This window comes from Gambusia affinis, linkage group LG09 (genome assembly GCF_019740435.1).
Source record: "Gambusia affinis linkage group LG09, SWU_Gaff_1.0, whole genome shotgun sequence".
Lineage (NCBI taxonomy): Eukaryota > Metazoa > Chordata > Actinopteri > Cyprinodontiformes > Poeciliidae > Gambusia > Gambusia affinis.
This window is the reverse complement of record NC_057876.1, coordinates 5,813,429-5,835,503: the sequence shown is the minus strand read 5'-3', so window position 1 is coordinate 5,835,503 and position 22,075 is coordinate 5,813,429. Positions and strand designations below refer to the sequence as shown.

General features: G+C 40.4%; 2 protein-coding genes across 6 annotated transcripts in view; both read right to left on the bottom strand.

The window, feature by feature from the left end:
• The window catches only part of ppp3cb (protein phosphatase 3, catalytic subunit, beta isozyme), a 53,461-nt gene that overhangs the window by 2,924 nt on the left and 28,462 nt on the right, over nucleotides 1–22,075 (bottom strand). For 2 of the 5 annotated variants that reach the window (XM_044127439.1, XM_044127441.1), the window contains exons 7-13: nucleotides 11,809–11,886; nucleotides 10,752–10,846; nucleotides 9,409–9,534; nucleotides 8,496–8,573; nucleotides 8,310–8,394; nucleotides 7,575–7,672; nucleotides 4,175–4,222 (exon numbers count right to left, since the gene is read on the bottom strand). In XM_044127439.1, the coding sequence (XP_043983374.1) occupies nucleotides 4,175–4,222; nucleotides 7,575–7,672; nucleotides 8,310–8,394; nucleotides 8,496–8,573; nucleotides 9,409–9,534; nucleotides 10,752–10,846; nucleotides 11,809–11,886 (608 nt within the window). Of the gene's footprint in view, nucleotides 1–4,174; nucleotides 4,223–5,728; nucleotides 6,541–7,574; nucleotides 7,673–8,309; nucleotides 8,395–8,495; nucleotides 8,574–9,408; nucleotides 9,535–10,751; nucleotides 10,847–11,808; nucleotides 11,887–22,075 lie in introns of those variants that run through there. The other 3 variants (XM_044127442.1, XM_044127443.1, XM_044127444.1) reach the window with 2 other exon arrangements.
• LOC122837239 (centrosomal protein of 135 kDa-like) lies at nucleotides 15,896–18,688 on the bottom strand. The gene is made up of 2 exons (XM_044127445.1): nucleotides 16,452–18,688; nucleotides 15,896–16,020 (listed from the first exon to the last, which is right to left on the bottom strand). Exon 1 carries the CDS (start codon nucleotides 18,571–18,573, stop codon nucleotides 17,227–17,229), a length of 1,347 nt encoding a protein of 448 aa, XP_043983380.1. The 5' UTR covers nucleotides 18,574–18,688; the 3' UTR covers nucleotides 15,896–16,020; nucleotides 16,452–17,226.

The following is a 22,075-nucleotide window of genomic DNA, read 5'->3' as shown; positions in this document are numbered from 1 at the left end:
TAGCTAATGTTGAAATATTAGTTTAATTATGCCAGTTTTTAATGAGGTTTAATTTTAGCTAATGTTGAAATATTAGTTTAATTATGCTAGTTTTTAATGAGGTTTAATTTTAGCTAATGTTGAAATATTAGTTTAATTATGCTAGTTTTTAATGAGGTTTAATTTTAGCTAATGTTGAAATATTAGTTTAATTATGCCAGTTTTTAATGAGGTTTAATTTGAGCTCATGTTGAAATATTAGTTTAATTATGCTAGTTATTAATGTGGTTTAATTTTAGCTAATGTTTAAATATTAGTTTGGTTATGCTAGTTTTTAGTAGGCCTCAATTTGGTTAGCTTTAGACTCATGGTTTAATCAATGTATAGCCTAATCAGTATCAAATATCAAAAAGTCTGTATTTTAAATTAGATGTAATATTCACAATTTTACTTAAAATTTGTCTAATTAGTAGTCTAATTATATCAGATTACATCCTTAAAGGTGTATGCCAGATACGTATACATGGATGGATGGATGAATGGACCCGGGGAGACGAGATCCATTGCAGTTTTGCGAAATACGGTAACTGTTTGATCAATGAAAGTGCCAATGATTATCAGTAAATTTGAAAATATGACTAAACACAGTCACGACTTGTAGTTTAACTATATAAATCTCTTCTTTATGTGACTGCTGTCCCACAGCAGCGCACTTTAAGGGGGAATGTTTTCCAAGAACAACATTTGTATTTGTAGGCGCGTTTATCAACTTCACCTTTAAAGTTGAGCAAATTCGAATAATGAAAATCAATTTACTTAATGGAAATGTGCTAATTTTGAATGTGAAAAAAACTCACGTTCTATGAAAAGCTTGTGGGTCATGATGGTGTTTTAACCATGCGCACCCTTTTGCGGGATTTTAAAACATCACTAATTGGAATTTATCACGACTGCAGTAAATCAATACTTGCCATCACAATAATTGACAAATGATACGATAAATGCCCACCCCTGTTCCTGCGTCTAGCTGAGGGTTTGGATAAACGACGCTCTGCCACTTTTCCACCGAACTCGGCTCACACAGGAGGAGTCGACTCATCTGCTGTCTGAATGCTGAGCTGGGGTTGTTCTGACCCAGACTGACCAGAGACTGGTCCTGGATCAGGAGTCTGAGACATCCGGTGGATTAAACATCCTCACCCACAGACACACATCTGCACAGAAACTAAATCCTTAAAACACTTTGAATTTTAGACAGTCGGGCGTTTGTTCAAAAGATTTGTTTGGTTGTTTTTTTTCTTTCCTTTTGGGAATTTTTTTAAATTTCCTAATCCTAAGAAAGTGCAAGACAGAATGCAGCAGTAATTCAGTTCATCAGTCCTGTTTTTATTTGATCGAACACATGGATATTTATGGCAGTGAGCAGTTTTTTTTCTTCCTTTCTTTGAGTTCATTGAACGTCTCCATGGTTTCTCTTGAAGGAGGCTCTCGTTAAAACGCTGCGGCTCGTAACCCAGCTGTTCGGTTTTATCTTCTGCTTTTACAGCCACAACCTTGAACATGTTTAATAGGAATTTTAGGTGAAATACCAACACTCAGAAAAGCAACGTGGAAGGGGGAAAAAAGAAAAAGAAACTTGGTTTTTAAACAATTTTAGGAACCAAAACTAAAATGTGTGGAAAGTTTTTGCCTTTAACTCTCAATAAAAACTCAGTTCAACCAAACGCACACTGTGCATCTTTCTGTAGCGTTTTCTTTCTGCTTCCCATTAACAGCGCACTTTGTGTTGGCTCATAGCAGAAAATCCCCATGAAATACACTGGGGTTTTTTAAAAATAATCATTTTTAAAAATGTGTGCTGTGGGGGGGATGGATACTTTTCCAGAGCTCAGTCTGTGTTTTACAATTAGATGAATCTCTGTAACTGGCTCACTGTGTGCAGACTATAAAGTGTGATGTTTACAGGAAGGATTGTACGCCACACTGATGAGTCACGGCGCAGCGCTGAGGCACTGAAACAGAAAGTCTCTGGTGTTTTTTTCCCCCCCTTCCAACCGAATCATAAAGCGAAAGCTACAAACGCATCTAAAATGTTCCGAGTTTATTCTGTAATGGTGATGTTCTTCCAGACATAATGTGGCTTCGCTGTGGTAACGAGTGAAAATTTTATTTTGATTATTATTTTATTAAGAAATTTAGCAAAGGAAATGAGCAATGACTCCTTTGGCTATTACAGGGAAGTGAAGAAAAGATGAAAGTACATCACTTTTAGAGAGAGAGAGAGAGAGTTTCTCAGCAGTTTCAGATGATTTCACCACTCTTTAATTTGTACCTGGACAGCTCAAACCAAGTACAGAGAGGAAAATCACCTCCCAGAAACTCGTAATCATTCTTCAGTCTTCCCCGTAATTAAGCCAAAATGTTATTTGCATCAGTACATGGTCTGCACATATAGCTAAACACTCTGAAAGCGCGAAAACCTCGTAAGAATAATAATTTGGAAGAGTGTCTTGCTTCTCTTTTGAACAAAGGCGACTGTCAAAATACTCCACAACACGCTCTGCAACATAAGTTACGACTACATAGGTACATAAAAGCAAAAGGGATTTCCATAATTTATTCAGACAAACAAATTATGGACTGTACTTCAGGTAAGCTAAAGACAGCACTACGCACAAAGCGGTACGGCTAACTGGGACATGCAGACGGATCACCAAGTACTGCACTCAGCACAGAAGCCATGGCAACAAGTTGCTCAGTAACACAAACAAACATCTGGGACCTTTTTCCCCCCAGCTTCGCTCCGAAACGACCTTCTGCCTAAAACCATAGAGGAATATTCGCCCCTTTACAGATTTCTTCAATTTCTGCTTCTCAGTCACGCTTAGTGTTTGAGATTGGCCAAAACGTTTTAATACCAGAGGAAGATGAGCTCGGTGAACTCTGAATGCTGTTTTCAAATAACAATGACATACAGGGAAAAAGCCAACCTGGTTTTAGGGCTGCAGCTAATGATCATTTCAGTCATCGGTTATGTCTGCAATGATGACTAATCAATTGTTCTGACGATTAATCCATTAATTTGACGAAACAATTTTCACATTTTGCTCTTTTTTCTTTCCTTTTTTTTTTTGTATAATATCACAAATACATTAAAAGGTGCAAAAACAAGACGACAACAAACAATTCAACTCCTTTCTAAGTAAGAAAATAAAAAGTGTGTTGCCTAAAATGCGGTAACTTTATGATCCTTCAGTGTTCGTCTTGATCATTGGGAGCACAGGAAGCATCTGCAGCTAAAAGATACTTCCAACATCAATAGAAGATTTTTACAGAATTTGGACATTTTGCATTTTAATGGTGAATGCGAAATGTATATGTTTAGTGAAATATTTGACTTAATTACAGCTCTAAGAATGTTTTTCTTTCTGCACATAGCCTTCATCTTGAGTCTGTTTACTTTAGTTAATGACTAATCGATTACCAGATTAGTTGACAATAGTTTCAGCATTTCAATCAGCCCCTGGTAACCATGAAACATGTCAGTGTGAGCAAAGAAAGAAGAACTGTGCAAGGGCAGGAAAACATTTTCACAGAACTGCAGTTACAGCAGAAATTTCCAGAAGCAGCTAAAAGCGTTTTTTGTTGTTGTTGTTGTTTTCTTAAATAAATTTCCCTTCAGCAAAGAAAACTCCTATGCAATCACTTGACACATGCAAAGGCGTAGAGGCCAATAACTTGTTCCTTTCTGCACATTGGTCATCATGTGACCAGCTGCTGAAAACCTTGTGACGTCGGCTAACCTTCCTCCTAAAATCCTACTTATCACAAGTAACTCATGTTGTGCTTGTAAGAAGACGGATTCATTGCATACAGGCCTAAATGATCCCTTAAACATCAGGAAGAGACAGACACAGTGAGACAGAGTAACCGTGACAACAGCCCCACTCTTCTTCTTTTCATGGAAACGTGTCTTGTGTGGAGAGCTGCATCTGAAGACGATGTGTTTGTGTGTTTAGTGGAAGGAAAACCACGTGTGTGTTTGTGTGGTGGCCTCAGCATGAAGCGGGTTTCAGGCTTTAGTTCTGAAAGGCGATGTGGTTAAAACAGCTGGGTGCATTGTGGGTAAAGGAGATCTATGACCTCACAGGCAATGGCGGCTGAGCGCGCACGGTGAAATGAGAGTGATTTTTACCTTCGGCGTCCTTAACTGTCTCGATAGCTTCAATGGCCTCAATGGTAGCTGAAGGATGGCAAAAAGAAGAGAGAGAGAGAGAGAGAAGACAGAGTCCGGAGGAGAAGATGGCAAACAAAGAAAGAAGGAGGAGAAGGAAAACGAGGTGAAGGCTGAAACATGCTGTCGTGGATTTAAATATTTGTCTCAGGGCACAAAAAGAGTGTAGAAGAGAGCACAACTACACTCAAAGAAACAACTAAACTGGGTTTGTTAAATCACTCACTGTTACTGGTGGTAAGCTAATCTGACGCTTGCAAAATAATTTGTTGAATGAATATAAAAAAAATAGATGAATTTTACGATATTGTATGGGTTGAGATTACAGAAACTATTAGTGTCAGAAACACACCAGGAAGCAGACTAACCAAAGCCTAGCTGGGTAAAAATATTGAAATATCCAATCTTATTCAAGTCAGTGAATGCACCAGCTTGCACTGAACCCACAATAACTCTGCTCTGTGGATGGATGAAGTCAAACGTAGCTATTTCCAGAATCGGTTACGGTTTTTTAACATGAAGTCTGACGAAACCCTCACGCTGCAAGAGAGCAAGATTTTCAGCAGATAACATTAAGGCTGAACGTATTACAATAAAGTATATTTTTTCCTTTTGAACTGTCAGTTTCTGTACGCTAAAGAACAAAATTCACAGGAAAATGTAAATTATCCCTTATGCCTGCTTCACACAGCAAGATAAATTATATCGATCTTTCTTTCGAACTCCCCTTCTGAGGATCTCAAAGACGATTTTATTATTCCTGAAATTATTGTAATGTGTTTAAATATAATCTTAAGCTGTTCCTGCTGTGTGTGGTGTGTTGAGACCGATTTGGTCTGTCAGGACAGGCGAACGAGCCCGTTGACTGTGACGTGCATCCAATCAGAAAGCCGGAAACATGACGGGGAATCCAAAGTGGCGCACCAGAACGTCTGGTGGGCATCGGAGTCGTGTCTTTGTTTTGTGTTTTTATCTGCTAAAAATAGACCTCGAACTATTGGCATTGCTTCTTACACATTGGTTTAGTCTGAACTCACGTTTGGTCTCGAGAAACGCTGCGAGATTTTCCATCTGACGCCTCAATGTTCATGAGTAAAATCCATCTGTGTGTGGTGTGTTGTATTTGACCAAACCTGCTATTTCTGTGACTCTTTTTAAATCGTCATGTGGGCGGGTCCTCGGGTTTAGAAAATTTGCTGAGCATTTTCGAATCTTGCCGTGTGAACCAGGCACTAGAAACTTAAGGTTCAGGACAGGACCTCTTGGAAACAGGAAAGTAATGCTAGCTATGCTAATCTGGCTATGCTAATCTGCCTAACCCCTACTGTAAGATGTCTTTTTGTCTTTGTTTTAAACGATGTGTGCATCTGTTTCTATCCCACTAATTATCTCTTGGTGTAATTTTACAAAGAGTTAAAGGGTAAATATGGACACTATCCAACCTTAAACCCACTGCTGACATAATAATCTACAACATAGTTTATTTACTGTGAATCAGAATCAAATAGTTGTTAGGAAATGTTCTTTTTTTTTTTTTTTTTTTTTAGAGTCCATCCAACAAATTATTATTCTTTTGGAGTGCACATCTTTTTGGTAAAAACAAACATTTTTAGAACTGCACAAACACTAAACAGGGATTTCACAAAAAAAAAAAAAAACCCACCAAGCATGTCAAAATGAATTGAAACTGATTACCCAAGTAACGTCCACAGTTCTTAAAGTGACAGTCAGAGGCATGTTTCAGGCTTTAAACATGCGAAGCCCTCAGAGCATTATCATGGCAGCTTCACCTTCAGAGAGCAGCTGGTGTTAGCAGCAGCTTGAGTTAGCTCTCTAGCTAGCTTTCTGTCTCTCTCTCTCTCACACACACACACACACACACACACACAGTTGTGTCGGTTCTGTCACCGTTTACACTTTCTTTTTCAAATGAACACCGTCCATGTTCTGTCCTGTTCTGACTCGTGTCTGCGTTGGGGGTTATCCATGTTCACGCTCACACACACTCAGCAGGCTGTTAGTGTCCTCGGCGCCGTGAGGTGAGGTGGAGAGAGTGAGCGAGTCAGTGAGGCAAAAAGATGAGAGCAAAGAAACAGCTGGAAAGGAGGAGAAGAGTGGGGGGGCTGGAGGATGAAGCCGGTCAATGTGTTGGGAGGTTGTTGGTTTGTTTCTGAAGGTGTGTTTCAGAGTAAAATCTGTGGAGTGTCTTTGTACAATCAGTGCACAGCAAACAGCCTCGGCTCTGGAAGCGTCGGCCACAAACGTGTTCACACCTCTTGGAGAGTTTCACATTTTGTCGCCAATTTTCAACGCGCCTTGTTGGGACTCTGTGTGAGAGACCAACAGAAAAATTGTGAATATTTGCGAAGAGGAAGGAAAATAGTGTGTAACCTTTACCAAAAGCATGATTTTAACATGTTTGTTAAAAACTGTCACTATAACGTGAGAGAATAGTACAAGACATGAGATAACCTAGTTCCTCTGCCTTCCCCCTGAGCTACTATTGCCGTCTACAGAAATGCATCGCTCCTGACCAAAAACAACTAATCGGAGCCAGGAGGAGGGTCTTAGTGCTGAAAATCAAACTTGTGTATACAATGCTCAACGCACTAAACTGCTACAGGAAACATGTCTACCTGCCAATCTTGGTGGCCATGCTAACCAGCCTTAGCTTTCATGGCAGACTCTGCTGTCAGGAGGAAGTTGTAGCTTAGCAGAGACTAAAGGAGGGAGGGGGAAAGAGGGAATGAGCAGCACGTACGCAAGCATAGTTGACAGCACTATCACCCGCCTCCTGGCTCTGATTGGTTGTTTTAAGTTAGCAGTGACAGAAGGCAGAGGAGCTCAATTTTTAAAAAATTTTTTTGCAGATTATCTCTCGTGTCATACTTTCACAACATAATGGCAGTTTCAACAAATATGTAAAATATATATAGATCTCTTATAAAAGTTGTATACTGCAGCTTTAATATTAAGTCAAATAAAAATGAGTCAACACTTTGTAGAGGCTGTTACAGTGTCTCTACCAGCTCTGGGTCTCTAGCGAGTGATTCTTTGTTTGGCTAAATAACTCAAAGCTGAGTCGGATCGGATGGAGGGTGAACCTGCTCAGGATCAGGTCCTTTGCATCCTCCAACAGGTTCTCTGACAGGAATTGTTGGAAACTTTGGATACTTCCTTTCCTATTCACAAATTTGCACTACTTTCTGTTGGACTCTCAGAATAAATCCCAACAAAATGCATTGACGGTTGTGGCTGTAACGTGACAAAATATGCAACCCTTCCAGAGTTGTGAACACTCTTTTTTTTGCGAGGTTCTGTATGTGTGTGTGTCGGGCTGTTTGTTTTGTGGAGCACTCACCACTTTGCAGGGTCTGCTTGCCCCCGGACAGGACCCCGCTGGGCAGCATGCCGGTGGGAGTCAGTCCCTTCAGGGTCAGAACGTTCTCACTCTCCTCCCTGCAAAGGACGGGCGTGAGAGGGGATGGGAAAGGGAGAAGCGGGTTATCGGGAGTGAAATTCAGAGAACCGCACACATACTCACACAGCACACCTGCAAAAACACAGTGGCAGATTTAAAAAGCAGAACTCAAAACTGCTATTTACAAGTAAAAGGATGCGGTGACTTCTGCAAAAGATTAGGAAGGGAAAAGCAGCTTATAAACATCCGCACACACACACACACACACACACACACCCACACACACAGATAACTGGATTTTGTACAAGCCTGCGCCAATAAATCACCCAGATCTTCTCAATTTTGGGAAATCGCCGCTCGGCCAATACTTACACCAGAAATCAATCTACTTTCTATACATTCACAAAAGTCTAAATGTCAGCCACTGTTCTTCTTTGGCGCTGCCTGAGAGAGAGGCCTGACTGACAGACGGTGACACCAGGTCACGTCTGATTGTTCTTGGTTCACAATAGTCACTTGAGCGTTGCCAGCTTAGCAACTATGTCGCAAAATTTCCCAGACAAAAATAAATTTGGTCTCAGCCAAAATCAGAATCAATAGACTATTGTTTTCAAAGGCAGGCGTTCGGCCAGACGGGTGCACACCTACATGTTGTGTGACAGAAAGTCCACCCACCGTAACACGGAGAACATTTTAGCCATCTTCCCGATGGCCCGGATCTTGTTTTTGATGACCTCTTTCCTCGCTGCAGCTGCACTGGCTGCAAAACCAACAGCGAAATATAGAGTCTTAATATATCAAAACAACAAAACTACTGTGTTTGCCATAAAAAGGTTTATTCTGTCATCGGTGACGTCTCACCGTCATAGATTTCCTCTCCGTCGTTCACGAGTTCATCATCTGAGCAGATGCTCAAAACGTTGACCAGCATCTCCGTCACTGTCGCAAACAGAGGAAGGCCTTTTCATTGTGCTGTTTTTGAGGTGTCAAACCGATCAAAACAAAGTTACACATCAGAGAGAAGGAGCTCCTGTTACACTTTCGATGTATTTTAAGGTAAATTGTTCTGCTCTAATGTGATCCTCGTTTTTTTATACATTTGACTGCAGAAAGATTTCATCAGGATTTATAAGTTCAGAAAGCCAGAGGCGGCACAAAATTCTTTTGAGCTTTTTCCTCCTCCGTTTTCCTTACTGTGGCGCCACCATGTGGCCGGACTCGACTCCTGCAGGGTAATTACAGACGGTGGGCACCAATGGGTTTTTAAGTAGCTAAATTTGTGGCAGTAATAAATTTCTAAAAAAAAACAACAAAAAAAACATGTACATTCGTAACTGTCTCGCTAACTGGACCCAGAAATTACAAAATAGATTTAAAAATATAAACAATGTTATGCTTTTTTCTATAAGAAAATGCTGTGAATGCAGCATGACTTACTGTTTCCCATTCAAACGCTGCAAAAAAATGACGTAAATTAGATATTCATGTGTGGTTTCAGAGCAGATTTTTGTCCACTTGACAACATAATGACATTTCCTTATGGTCATACTTTCACCAATAACTCATAAGACTGACACTTCGCTCAGTGAATTATATTCTGATTTCTGCCTTTTCTTCATGGCCTCGGTGGAGATTGGCTGACCGAGGGCCAGTTTGAAAATACTTGGGTGATAAAATGTGAATGTGTCTGCAGGTACCATCAATATCTATTCAATATTGATAGGTCAGAGGTCATGCGGTGTGCCCATCTGGACGGACCGTTCATGCTCGGTACCTTTTTCTCCTACGAAAGGCAGCGACCACGTGAAGACGTCCATGAAGTTGGGCAGCCAGTAGGGATGTGGAGAGCAGTTGAACTGACGGATGTTCATCACATTGTTCTCATACTTTAACACCGCCGCTACACACACACACACACACACACACACACACACACACACACACACACGTACAATTAGGATGCTTGGACAGGACAAAAACTTTTAGAAGAACGGTTCTAAAGCTGAGACTCTGACTCTGTTTCAAATAAACCTGTAGTAACTTGCTAAAGTATTCACACTCACATTTGTCTCACACTGCATCGACAAGCCGCTGTGCACTTTATTTTTATCCGATCGGCCGGCAGAAGAGTAAAATTCTGTCATTTTTTTTTATCAGCAGCTGGATTTATGAAAACCAAGAAATAATTTTTGCCTTTTGAAGATTTCATTTTTGGAAAAATCTGCATTTCTTTTTTCACCAATACACTTTCTGGCTTTTCATAATTCAGAGTGATGTCAGCACACCGAGAGCCGCCATCTTGTTTGAAAAGTGTGTTTTACAGATTGTACTGGTGTGTGGACGTTGAATTCAGGTCGACTCTACGGTGGGAAAGAGCCGACGAGAGCTTGGCTACGGTTTGTGTTGAAATTACAATGGAAGTCGTAATATTAGGAAAATAAAGGGAGTCATTTTATGAGAAACTCAACATGAAAACAAGCGAAAAATTTAAATGAGAAATGTTGAGCATCTTTTGAACATGTGCTTTGGCACAGGTTTGGTAAATTGTACTTTATAATTAATAGAAACACTTAATCTTTTAACACATCAGCATCAGATTATAATCAGCAGCCGAACTTTGATTCTTTCTTCTGAATGAACTCAGCTGTTTCCATGATGGTTTCGCAGACTGAGACGCTCATGTCAGATCCTGGTGACTCTACGGCTTTTCTCATTAAAACTTTTTCCTTGGAATATTAAGACATTTTTTTTCTGGTAAAATTTCATCTTTTTCTACTAATTAAACAAAAACCCTTACAGCCTGGCCCATAACAACTGAGAAGGAGTGATTGAAGTGAAAGCCACTTTATGAAAATATTTTCTGTGACTTGTAATGTCTTTTTTAGTGTTAAAAAAAAAGAGGGGGAAAAACACCCCAAAAATCAATTAAAATCTGAAATCGGTTCAGGTATATGAAAAACAAATTGAGGTTAAGCCCTTTCGCCCACAACTACATTTCAAAAGCCACAAATCATCATCAGTCTTGATAAAATACCTCGAGGTTTGAGACGGTCACATGACAAGAAAGTGAGTGATTTTAAGCAGTACAAAAACATTTCCACGGCCCTGCGTCTCAACCTTTGTTGTTGTAGACGTCCAGGTAGTTGGGAGCAGAGAAGATGGTGATGAGGGAGGGGAAGCCCGTCGTCTGGCTCTTCCTGTACATGCGGTATCTGCGCGGAGAGAGAGGCAAACAAGTCGCCCACGTTAGCGCTATTCAAATGAGACGTAGAGCTGCAGATGGAGACGGAGGGGTTGCTTCAGAGGTCTCTGCAACCAGACAGGCACTGGCTCAAAGTGAGACAGGTAGGCATAAAAAGAAAGATAGGTGTCAATGCACTGAGCAAAGACTTCAGTGTTTGCAAAAATAATAGCTTAGTCCCAATAAAAAGCACAGACTTTGAATAAAAGCAGTGTCTATGCTTGTAGTTCTGTATGTCCGTGGAGTTTGTTGGAGCTTATCTCGGATGTAAAGTAAGTTCTTTGTCACTAACAAATATATGGAGGTCAATAAAAAAAAAAAAAATCTAAATATTTAAATTACATTACTTTTTCATAGGTATTAATGTTTTCAAAAAAAGTTTGAAAAACATGTCATCCTTGTGGTGTCAGACTAGCTGAATGATCACGAACAAAAACAGGCAAAACGAAGGACTATGTTTATGTTAAATCTGTCTTTGTGTGTGTTCTCCACGTTACTACGGGAACTGCATCTGCACCCCCAGGACCAGAACCAAACATGGAGAAGCAGCATTGAGTCTGGATGCGTCACTAACCTGGAACACACTTCCAGAAAACTGCAAAACAGTCGGAACACCGAGTTTCTAATCAAGTTTCCAGTAACGCTAAAAACCCCATTGGTTTAGAGTTCTCTTTGATTAATATTTAGAACATTATTCTACATTTCTGTGTATTTGCTTGACGATTTCGATGGTAGCATTTGACAAAATGCAATGTTTATTGCTTGTTTCATAATTGGCTACTGTATTATGTTTGTATGATGTAAAGCAATTTGAACGGCCTCGTTGCTGAAATGTGCTGCACAAATAAACTTGACTTGACAAAAAGGTTCCTGAACGCTGAATGTCAAACTAACAGGTTAAATAATTTGGTAATTTGATGGTAACCGACTCACCCGGCATCCTGAGCTTCGTGCGCTCTGATGATGGACAGCAGGTTGTTGGTCTGTAGGAACTCACACACTGCAGGATAACTGGCACGGAGAAAAAGACGACAGAATTAGAAAGAAACAGAAGAGAAATATCCTTAAAGCAGCCACTGTTATGGCCGCCATGTGGCCAGCAGGGGGCATCAGTGAGAGCTCGGCTCATGGCTGCCGCTGTGCTGTGCTGTCGGTGCCTGGTTGTTTTACTGCTGCTGTGTCTCCTAAACCTGGAAAACGAGCAGGAGGCGTGTCACAACGCCGCCTCGGCCTCGGCTCCGTCTCTCCTCCTCTCCGTCCTGCCGCCACCGTCGGCCGCTCTCCCTTCCTCGTTTCCCTCGCCGGATCTTAACGTTCCTCCATATCTCGCAGGAGCAGCCGGTCGTCATAGCAACAGAACCGCGCAGTCTCCCCGGGGATTGTGGGAAATCTCTTCATGCCGAAGATGAACTGTGTACACGCGCTGGCGAACGTCTTGGTGCGTTTGCTCGCATGCTCTTAGCATTGGCCGTATTTTTATTTATCTTTTTTTTTTATTTCTTTCCTTCTCTCTGCTGCAAATCCCTGAAATTACTAAGTGAACCTCGGATGTGATTGAACTCTTCTTTCTGTGTCACATCCCGAAAATAACAGCCCCAAAGTCTACCTGAAACTTATTAGCTACCTGATGTACAGCTGAGCAGCTCGTCTCACCTGCGCCGCGCGCCCACGAGGCGCCCGGATAATTGAAACGCACCGAGTGAGGCCAGAGAAAGTCATCCATCTTTGTTTCGACTGCTCGCCTTAATGATATTGCTCCTGCAGAGTGGCTTTGTATGTCTGTATATTGCACTTCCCCAGGCTTGTCTGAACATCAGGTTAGTTTATTTCTGCGAGCTTCATAAGCGCCGGGACTCGAGGCTAACGGACTGCTCTCTTGTTCAAATGGACTGAAACTGTCAGAGCTCGTAAGGAATATTCTGTTTTATTGGAGGGAGTTTGTGAGCAGCAGAAAAGGACTGGTGACTACGATGAGAGTATTAAAGGGTCAGTGTCATGTATTTTACAGGTATGGTCTGCCAATCAAGTAACTCTGTTACCGTTGATTGTTATAAAAATGCTGTATTAAATATGACTTAAAAGAAAAGTTACAGTACTTCTTAATTTAACGCTTTGAAATTGAGTCTCTGTTTCTTTAAGAAGCTCCTGCTCTTTCTGAATCTCCTCCTTCAGGAAGTCATCCTAACATGGCTCCTCTGTCAGTGCTTTAATGTTTTTACCAGCATTTCTCTCAGAAGTAACTCCTGTTAATGAGCTCAAATGATGTTCAGTTCCACCAGGGGTTTGCTAATTGCTGCTGGCTAGTCTGAAGGAGCAGAGTGAGGGAGTCGTGTAGGCGTCATGTTCAAGGCCGATCCAACCCGACTGATTAAGTTGAATAATAGGTCCGAGCCTGAAGTAAACCTCACATATTCTAATTAAGATTTTGTTTTTAGATCATAATTTGAATAAGCAGCGTAACTTTGTCAGTTTTTAGCTTTGGTTTATTCTCTTCTAGCTCCATTTTGTCACTTGTAACCGCAGGGTGGCCCACGTGCGAATCATCTGGGATGTGCTTCGGGCTCGGGTCATAAATCTAAACTCTACTAACAAGCTGATATTTCCCATTGTGGATACACTCCACCGATTATTTTAAAATGCTGCTAAAAGACAGGCTTTAAATTTGATGAAGCACATTGTGATTTTATCTTTGGAAGGTGCTAGACAAATACAATTCTACTTACTTTTACTGATTAGTATGTTACCAAGTCTGCAGTAGACCGTTTGTTATGCCGTCACCAGTGATGGCATAGTTACTTTGAAAAAGTAACTTTAATCGGATTACTGATTACTCCTTGAAAAAGTAACTTAGTTAGATTACTGACTACTTAATTTGGAAAGTAACTAAGTTACATTAAAAGTAACTTTTTAGTTACTTTCAGCAGCTGCTAACAACAAGCTCCACCTCCTGGGAAAATCACATTGAGCTTTGCCAATTCTTAATTGTAAGTTATTTTATAATGGTAACATCAACAATGTGTCTCCACTGATAAGGTTGAACTGAAGAGGAGATTGTAAATAAAAACGTGAGTAATTTGTGGGGTCCACTGTTGTCTGGAAAACTCTAAGGATTTTAATGACGGACAAATTCTTGGATTTATTATGAGTCTCTGCTTATTTCCAAGCTCAAATGAGTAACTTCACGTTCAAAAACGAGCTCAAAAAGGCGCAACCAGCCACTCATTAAATTTTCAAGCGACTTTAAAAAAATGAACCCCAAAGCCGTTTATAATAATCGGACTTGGTGACAGAAACTCAAAATAGTTCCAGTTTTTCCACCAACAAAATGCGCATCTCCCTCCATTGTTTACATTTCTGTTGCATAGAGTGGTAACAGAAGAAAACTATAAATAAATGGCAACACTTAACTTTACTGGATGGCTCGCTCGCTGTTACTGTCTCTTACTCTGCGCCCCCTAGAGGCCTTTGTTGGAAATGTTGGTTTTTGGAAGGCTGCGACAAAACTTATGCATCCCATTTAAAGAGTGTATGTTGAAAGAAACACGATGTTCAGTACAGGTAAGGATGCAAGTTATTAATTAATGAGTTAATCTAAAGTTGATTAGATTAAAATAGAAAATTATGGCTATGTTCAAAGTGCAAGAATAAATACACTGAAAAAAATAACTCTTTGGACAGCGTAAAAAAAATCATAGAAAGGTTTTCCACTTGATTATTTTGCTTTATTTCAGCACCATGTAATTCTGTTACTCCTATTTAAAGCAACTGTGTTAGGTTAACTTAATTTATTAAGGTTATTCTAATTTAAATAAAATGAGTTGGCTCAACTTATTTATTATGTTATTCCAATTTAAAGCAAATGTGTTGGCCCAATTTAATTTATTAAGGTTGATTCAACTCATTTACTATAGTTGGATCCAATGTAATTTAAAAGAGCCAGCCCAAATAATTTCCAATGCTTTGGACCAAATAATTTACTTGAACAAGTTAACGGCAATTTAGTTGAGACCAACTTTTTTTTTTTTCTCTGAAGACTTTTTGCGGCGCTAGTGGCTCGTATTTTTTAGAGACAGTAGGCAGACAGGGTGAGGACATGGCAAAGGTCGCCAGGACCGGGAGTCGAACCAGCAACGTCCACATCGAGGACTAAGGCCTCCAAACGTGCAGTGTGCTAAACCCCCTGCACCACCACAGCACACTGGAGAATCCAACTTATGTTACAGTGATACCTTCACAATACTTATTAAGTTGATCCAAGTCATGAAAATTAAATTGGCTCAACAAACACGCTTCATGCTGAAAGAAAGCTATTTAATCATGTGGAAATCATTTCCATGATTTAATTACGTTAATTCAAAGACTTTTCTTAAAAAAAGTCAGACTTTTTTGACTTTTTAAAAAAAATGTCTGAGAACTTTTTTTATTTTTACAGTTCTTAAATTTTTACAGTTCTTAAATGTATCAGTTCATTTAAAAACTGCACTGTTACAGTACAGTTTTTAAATGAACTGATACAGAACAGTGCAGATATTTGTTTTCTCTGCAGGGCATCTGTTTTTTTTGTCATTTTAAAATTACCAAAACTTAAAAAACAAATCAAAAGCTGTACACTTTTTTTTTATGAACTACCTTTCTATTAATCTGAGTGTAAAAAACTGATGCCCTGTAGAGAAAACAAATATCTATAGTTTAATGTGTAACTAAAACCTCTGAAGTTTTCCCAGGTGTAAAACAGTGATGTCGTATAATCTCTCGTGATCCCCTGATCTCGCTAGATCCTCTTCAGAGGGAAATGAATCTGACTAAATTGAATCACATTCAATCAGACGAGTGAGTTCACGCGAGACAATCGATTTTGTCTCAACTTGAATACATTATATGAAATTTAATCATATTTTCTCAACATGATTAAATTTCATAAATGTGAAGTTTTTGAATTTCTTGTTTATCCAACATGATTGTCTCACGTTTTTGTTTGAAACATGAAATTATTTAGTTAAAGTACATGATATTCTTTTGTTAATCTGATAACCCCCTAAGTTCGTTTTTACAGTGTAAAAGCGGACGTTATTAGTAAATACAAGAGGCGTATAGGAACTGTCCGTCCATCCATCCATCCATCCATCCATCCATCCATCCATCCATCTTCTTTTGCTTCAGATCGCATAAGTTAATAAGTTAATATTCTTTCTATCTCTAACAGTTAATGAGCGAAAAACCAAGTAAAATTTAAAAGACACCAATTAGCCGAATCACTTTTTTTCCGAAGGTAGGAAAAACCGGAGCACCCGGAGAAAACCTACGTATTAAGTTTAATGAGTGTTTCGTAGAAAAAACCACTACGTCCAGGACAGGGAGGAACGCAAGTTATTAATTAATGAGTTAATCTAAAGTTGATTAGATTAACACAGAAAATTATGGCTACGACCAAACAGCAAGAATAAATAAAAGTTTAAACGTTATTAGTTAATACAAGAGGCGTATACAAACTGTCTGTCTGTCCACCCACCCATCCATGCATCCATCATCCATCCATCCATCCATCCATCCATCCATCCATCCATCCATCCATCCACCCATCCATCCATCCATCCATCCATCCATCCATCCATCCATCCATCCACCCATCCATCCATCCATCCATCATCCATTTCAGATCACAGGGGTAGCAGCCTAAGTAAGGAGGTCCAGATTCCCTCTCCACAGCCTCTTGGTCCAGGAGTTCCCAGATCAGCTGAGAAACCTCCATAGTGTCCTGGGTCTTCCCCTTGGCCTTCTCCCGGTGGGATGTGCCTGAAACATCTCACCAGGGAGGCGACCAGGAAGCATCCTGACCAGATGGCACTGATCCTCATCCCGGCCGCTTCACACTCGGCTGCGAATCGCTCCAGTGAAAGCTGCAGATCACGACCTGATGAAGGCAGCAGGACCACATCTTCTGCAAAAAGGAGAGATGCGATCCTAAGGCCACCAGATCGGATCCCCTCAACGCCTTGGCTGTGCCTACAAATTCTGTCAATAAAAGTATTGAATAGAATTAGTGACAAACAGCCTTGGCGGAGTCCAGCTCTCACTGGAAACGAGCCCGAGTTGCTGCCGGCAATGAGGACCAGACTCTGGAAGTACAGGGAGCATCTGTAGCCCAGGATCAGATCACCAAGGTCCCCACCTTCTGCTAGGGAATCCTGTCTCCTCTTCGGCTGTGCCCTGCTGGGCTCCATGGGTTAAAGCCCAGCCCCAAGGTGTATACGCCTCTCGTACGCGATGTTACAAACGGACCTCATGATATTCTGTTGAGGGAACTTTAACGTTCTCCTCTCCCGCCAGGTTGACTGCTATTTTTTTCTCCCTTTAGTTTTTCCACCCCTTCCTGCCTCCCGCTATAAATGGAGGTCTTCCAGGCTTTCCTTGTCTAGGGGGCTGTGGCTTAAACTGTGATGTTAAATTATCTTTAAAGTCTGGCAATAACTTGCCTTCACCCAAACTCAAAGTTCTTTGATTAAAAGATATCTTTGGTTTGGGTGGCTGGATGTTTGATGCAATTGGTGGTAAATATATAATATTTCTATTTTCAGTTGGTGCCTTGATATTTTTTTCCACATCCAGTCTCACCACAGCAATGTCTTCCTGTTTATTGTTTCTAGATTTCCTCAAATCTTCTTGTTTAATTCTCTCGGTGATCACTTCTCTTTTGATCTTTGATAATTGCTCAGTTAGTTGTTTTATTTCATGTTGATCTTTACGCCTGTTCTCCATATGTACGGATATTTCGGCATTTAAAGCTACATTCTCTCTTTTTAACTGTCTCCAATCTGCAGCAGTAGGTTCAAAACCTTTTTTTCCAGTCTCAGCCTCTCTCTTTACATGGGCGAATGAGGGTCGTTTCTTTGCCTGCTCCTCCAAGAGTTCATTGAGTTGCCGTTCTTTTTTTGTGAGAGATTCTTGTAACATCCGGCTTCGCTGTTTTTCTTTAGCTAGCGCGTCAAAATCAAGTCTGGCTTCGAATGCGATCCTTGTTTTCTCGATGGCTTCCTCCCTTGGGGTTTTTGCCAGTTTCTTAGTCAGATTTTTATTTTCATTTTCTGCCTCCATTAATTTCTTTTCTAGTTCTCTCACAGTGCCCTCCAGAAGTTTGGACTTCTCTTTCTCTTTCTGAATTTCAATGTTCTTCAATCCGATGTCATTGACCTTCTTGGACAATTCGATCTCCAGTTTCTTTATTTCATGTTCTTTCTTTTCGGTCTTTATTCTATACGTCGCGAATTCTGATGTCACTTGTCTCTTTTCTTCTATTGTCTTTTCAAGCTGAAGTTTTGATTCCCTCTCCAGGGTTTTAAAAGAGTTTTGCAGATCTTTAACTTTACTCTGGTACGACTTCACTTCAGCTAACAGCTGATTTCTATGGGAACTCCAAGTTGCTATCTCTAATTTTAACTTAGGTATTTTTTCATTACTTAGGTATCTGTTTTGCCTGTGAGAAATCTTTAGATCTTTAGTTAATGAATCAACTTTTTCATCTAAAAGCTCAATTTGTTCTTGGGCTTTTTCCAGGTCCTGCTCCAGAATGTCCTGCTTTATCAGGATGGCCGATTTCTCCTTCAACCGTTGTAGAAAATCTACAAGCAAAGTAACTAATTCCTCTCTAGACATCAGTCTAATTTGAGAAAGTGTCAGCGAATTTGTATCAAACAACGACATTTTGATTATCCAACTATCACAAAAGCTACGAAAAAATCTAACGCTAAATCCAATATGCAAAACTACCGTCCGTGCTGCTCCTGCTTGCGATCTGCCAGTTTGATTCAGATGCAGGATATTCAAGGCTTCTGTCTCTTATGACATCATAACACTATGACATCATCAGATTCCATCAGTGGAAAAAATCTAATGTATGCAATGTTGCTAGGCAACAGCAAAGCCAGCCTCCTGGGAGGCTTATATATATATATATCATGTACTTTTAACTAAATATATTCTTGCAGCAAGAAGGTCCTGGGTTCGATTCCCGGCCCGGGGTCTTTCTGCATGGAGTTTGCATGTTCTCCCTGTGCATGGTGGGTTCTCTCTGGGTTCTCCGGCTTCCTCCCACAGTCCAAAAACATGACTGTCAGGTTAATTGGTCTCTCTAAATTCTCCCTAGGTGTGAGTGTGTGTGTGAATGGTTGTTTGTCTTGTATGTCTCTGTGTTGCCCTGGGACAGACTGGCGACCTGTCCAGGGTGACCCCGCCTCTCGCCTGGAACGTTAGCTGGGGATTGGAACCAGCAACCCTCCTGACCCCATTAGGGATAAAGGGTGTATAGACAATGGATGGATGGATGGATGTATATATATAAAACTTTATTGTAGAAACAGCCAAATCTTACAAACACATATACGACTTAAGCCCAGTTCACACTACATAATTTTAGAAATGTCGGCTGATTCTCAAGACGTGAGAGACCACACACTAGTCGATTAAAAATTGTAGGTATTACCTCACACTCGATTGTAGAGTGTGAAGTTTCACTCAAGGACTTTCCGATTCCAGATATGAAATCCCTTGAAATTCTGCGCTACCACACTTGAACTTAGAGTAACAAACATGGACGACCACGTTGAAGCAGTAACTTTAGTTTGTGGACTTATTTAACCCTAAACGTAACCAAAAATTAAAACTTTGGATTAAGAACTGGAGTACATTATTGTTTGTGTTTATAAAAAGAAATGTTTTAAGTCGATTCAGCTGTTTTACTGTATTGGACCGGTACTGACCGATACTAAAACCTCAGATATCATGTCGGAAAGAAAAAAAGTAGATCAGTACATCCTTAAATGCACTCCTTTATGTTGATCCGTCACATAAAATTACAATAAAATGCATCACATTTTGTATGAAAACGGCAAAAGATGTGAAAAATCCAAGGGCATGAATGTTATTTTAAGTCACTGTGTAATGAGGGGCTGATTTTAGATCTTATAAACTGTCTTTAGTTGCAGACACGACTCCGGTGGCCGTCCAGGCAGAAGTGACCCTACAGACAAACTTCTTTGCTGCCAGAGACTTCTTGCCTCACTTCCTGCCGCTCATCAAACCAGGCGGTACGAACACACAGCTGCATCTGATGAAGTGAGACACAAGGCTCCTCCTTCACAGGAACTCATTAAAGGTTCAGCTCAGGTTCAAATTAAACAATTTTTCTTTAGCTCAGCAGCTAAGGACTTTACTTCCTCGTAGGAGTTTTCTGGCCGATCAGCAATCATTAAAAATCCTGACCTGCAGACTTTCTGCAAATTCTGATTTTGGCCGATACCAATTTTTTTATTTTTTTAGTCAGTAAAGTCGTTAAATATGGCGACTGATTTTCAGACATTTGCGGATGACGTGTAAATATCAGCCAACCGCGTTAAATTAAGGAAATTGGAACTGATTTATCGGTGCACCTCTACTTACTGCCTCCCTACTGAGCATTTTAACTGTAGTTAATGGAGAAAACGAATCTATTTTGATCTGTTGTAGTATTTTGGAAACGATACAGAACTTGTTGGTAACCTGTAAGTCATCTCTCCATTCGTTTTTAGGACAGGTGGTGAACGTCTCAAGCTTTGTTGGTCGCCGTACCCTAAACAAGTGCAGCCTGGAGCTCCAGCAGCGTTTCCGTAGCAACGACATCACAGAGGACGAGCTGGCCAAGATGGCTGGCCAGAAACGGCCTAATGAGTGTCGAAAACTGGACTGACGGCTGTGAAATGGCTTTCATCATTTGTTACAGATTTCATATTTAAATGTTACAGATCATGAAATAAATTTTAATTTCCAACTAATATGACCTGAGCGGTTACATGGAACCAGTTTTAAGATAGTTTTGCTTCTTAAAGGAGAACTGCTAGCTGACATTTTTATGTACTTCATTTGTAGCAGCACCATTATTAAAATATTTAACATAAATGGCACTGTTCTGAATATTTGTATTGCTATGTAGAACAAAGTTGTTTATCAGAAATTCTACATTTTTACTTGCGCAGTGTAGATCAACTGCTATGGGCTTCTTTGGGTTCAGATAAATCAGGAATTATTAAAAATGTTTAAAGATGCTAATTTAACATTGAGGTTAAATCCTCAAAACACCTAAGTTAATTAGCAACAACTTGACAAAAGTTTGATTTTTGTACCAGCTCCTTGTCAAGACCAGGTGACCATGATTGAGTTTAGGATCTACTTCCGTCAAGCTGGACCTCAGTCCATTGGGAACGCTGTTCCAAAAAGCTTCTCCCTGTTTTCACATTGTGATGGAAAAGACAACTTAGGCTGAGTTCTCACCACAGGTAAATCAGATCCAAAGCCGACCTTTTAATCGCTGTCTGAACAGCCAAATTGCGAATCTTTTCACCCTCCCAGAAAAAGTGATTTGTGTCACTTCCATATGTGGTCCAAAATCTGATACACAGTGGCGCAAAAGGTGGCTATGCAGTGCATACAACGCATAGGGGCGCTGCACTATATGGGGCGCAAAACGATGAGGGGGATTTTTTCCTAGTCAGCATTTTAAGTACTTAACAGCTGTTTGTGTATGAAATAATCAATAACAGAGGAACAGCACTGATTAGGCGCCTCTCCCCTCCTGCCAGCCGCTCTCTAGTTTGGGCAGCGGCCCTTCGAGAAGACGCTGAGACGCGTTTTTTTCTTTTAAATTTGTAGTAATGCCTCGACAACAGAGAGCTAAAGATGAAGCGTAGAAAAACCTCCGGGGCACAAAACAGAAAACGGAAGAGGGGGAAGGATAAAGATGTAGGAGAGACGAAGAAAAGCTTTTCAAAGTGGTTGAAAGACAGAAGGTAAGTAATGTCAGTGTATCAACAAGAGAGTTGTAAATATTCAGGTTAGCTTAAGCTAAGCTACAATGACAGGTGGTTGTTGTTGTCCAATACGGGACGCGATTTATTCCGTATTGCTATAAATGTCTGACAGACACACCGATCACACACATCTCAACAATAAGTGTAATAATAATGACCAAAACAAAACACGCGAAATATTAGGGTCAGCTAAATTGTCGTTGTGGGACCTAAATAGGACTCCACGAACTGACGCTGTTGTCATGGTTACCTAGCGGACACTACGCAGCCGCAGTGAGCTGCTATCAACCAGTGTCTTTTTAAAATGTCCACCCGATAAAACACCGTCCTTAAAGGAAAACCTCTGGCAAAAATACAGACGGTAG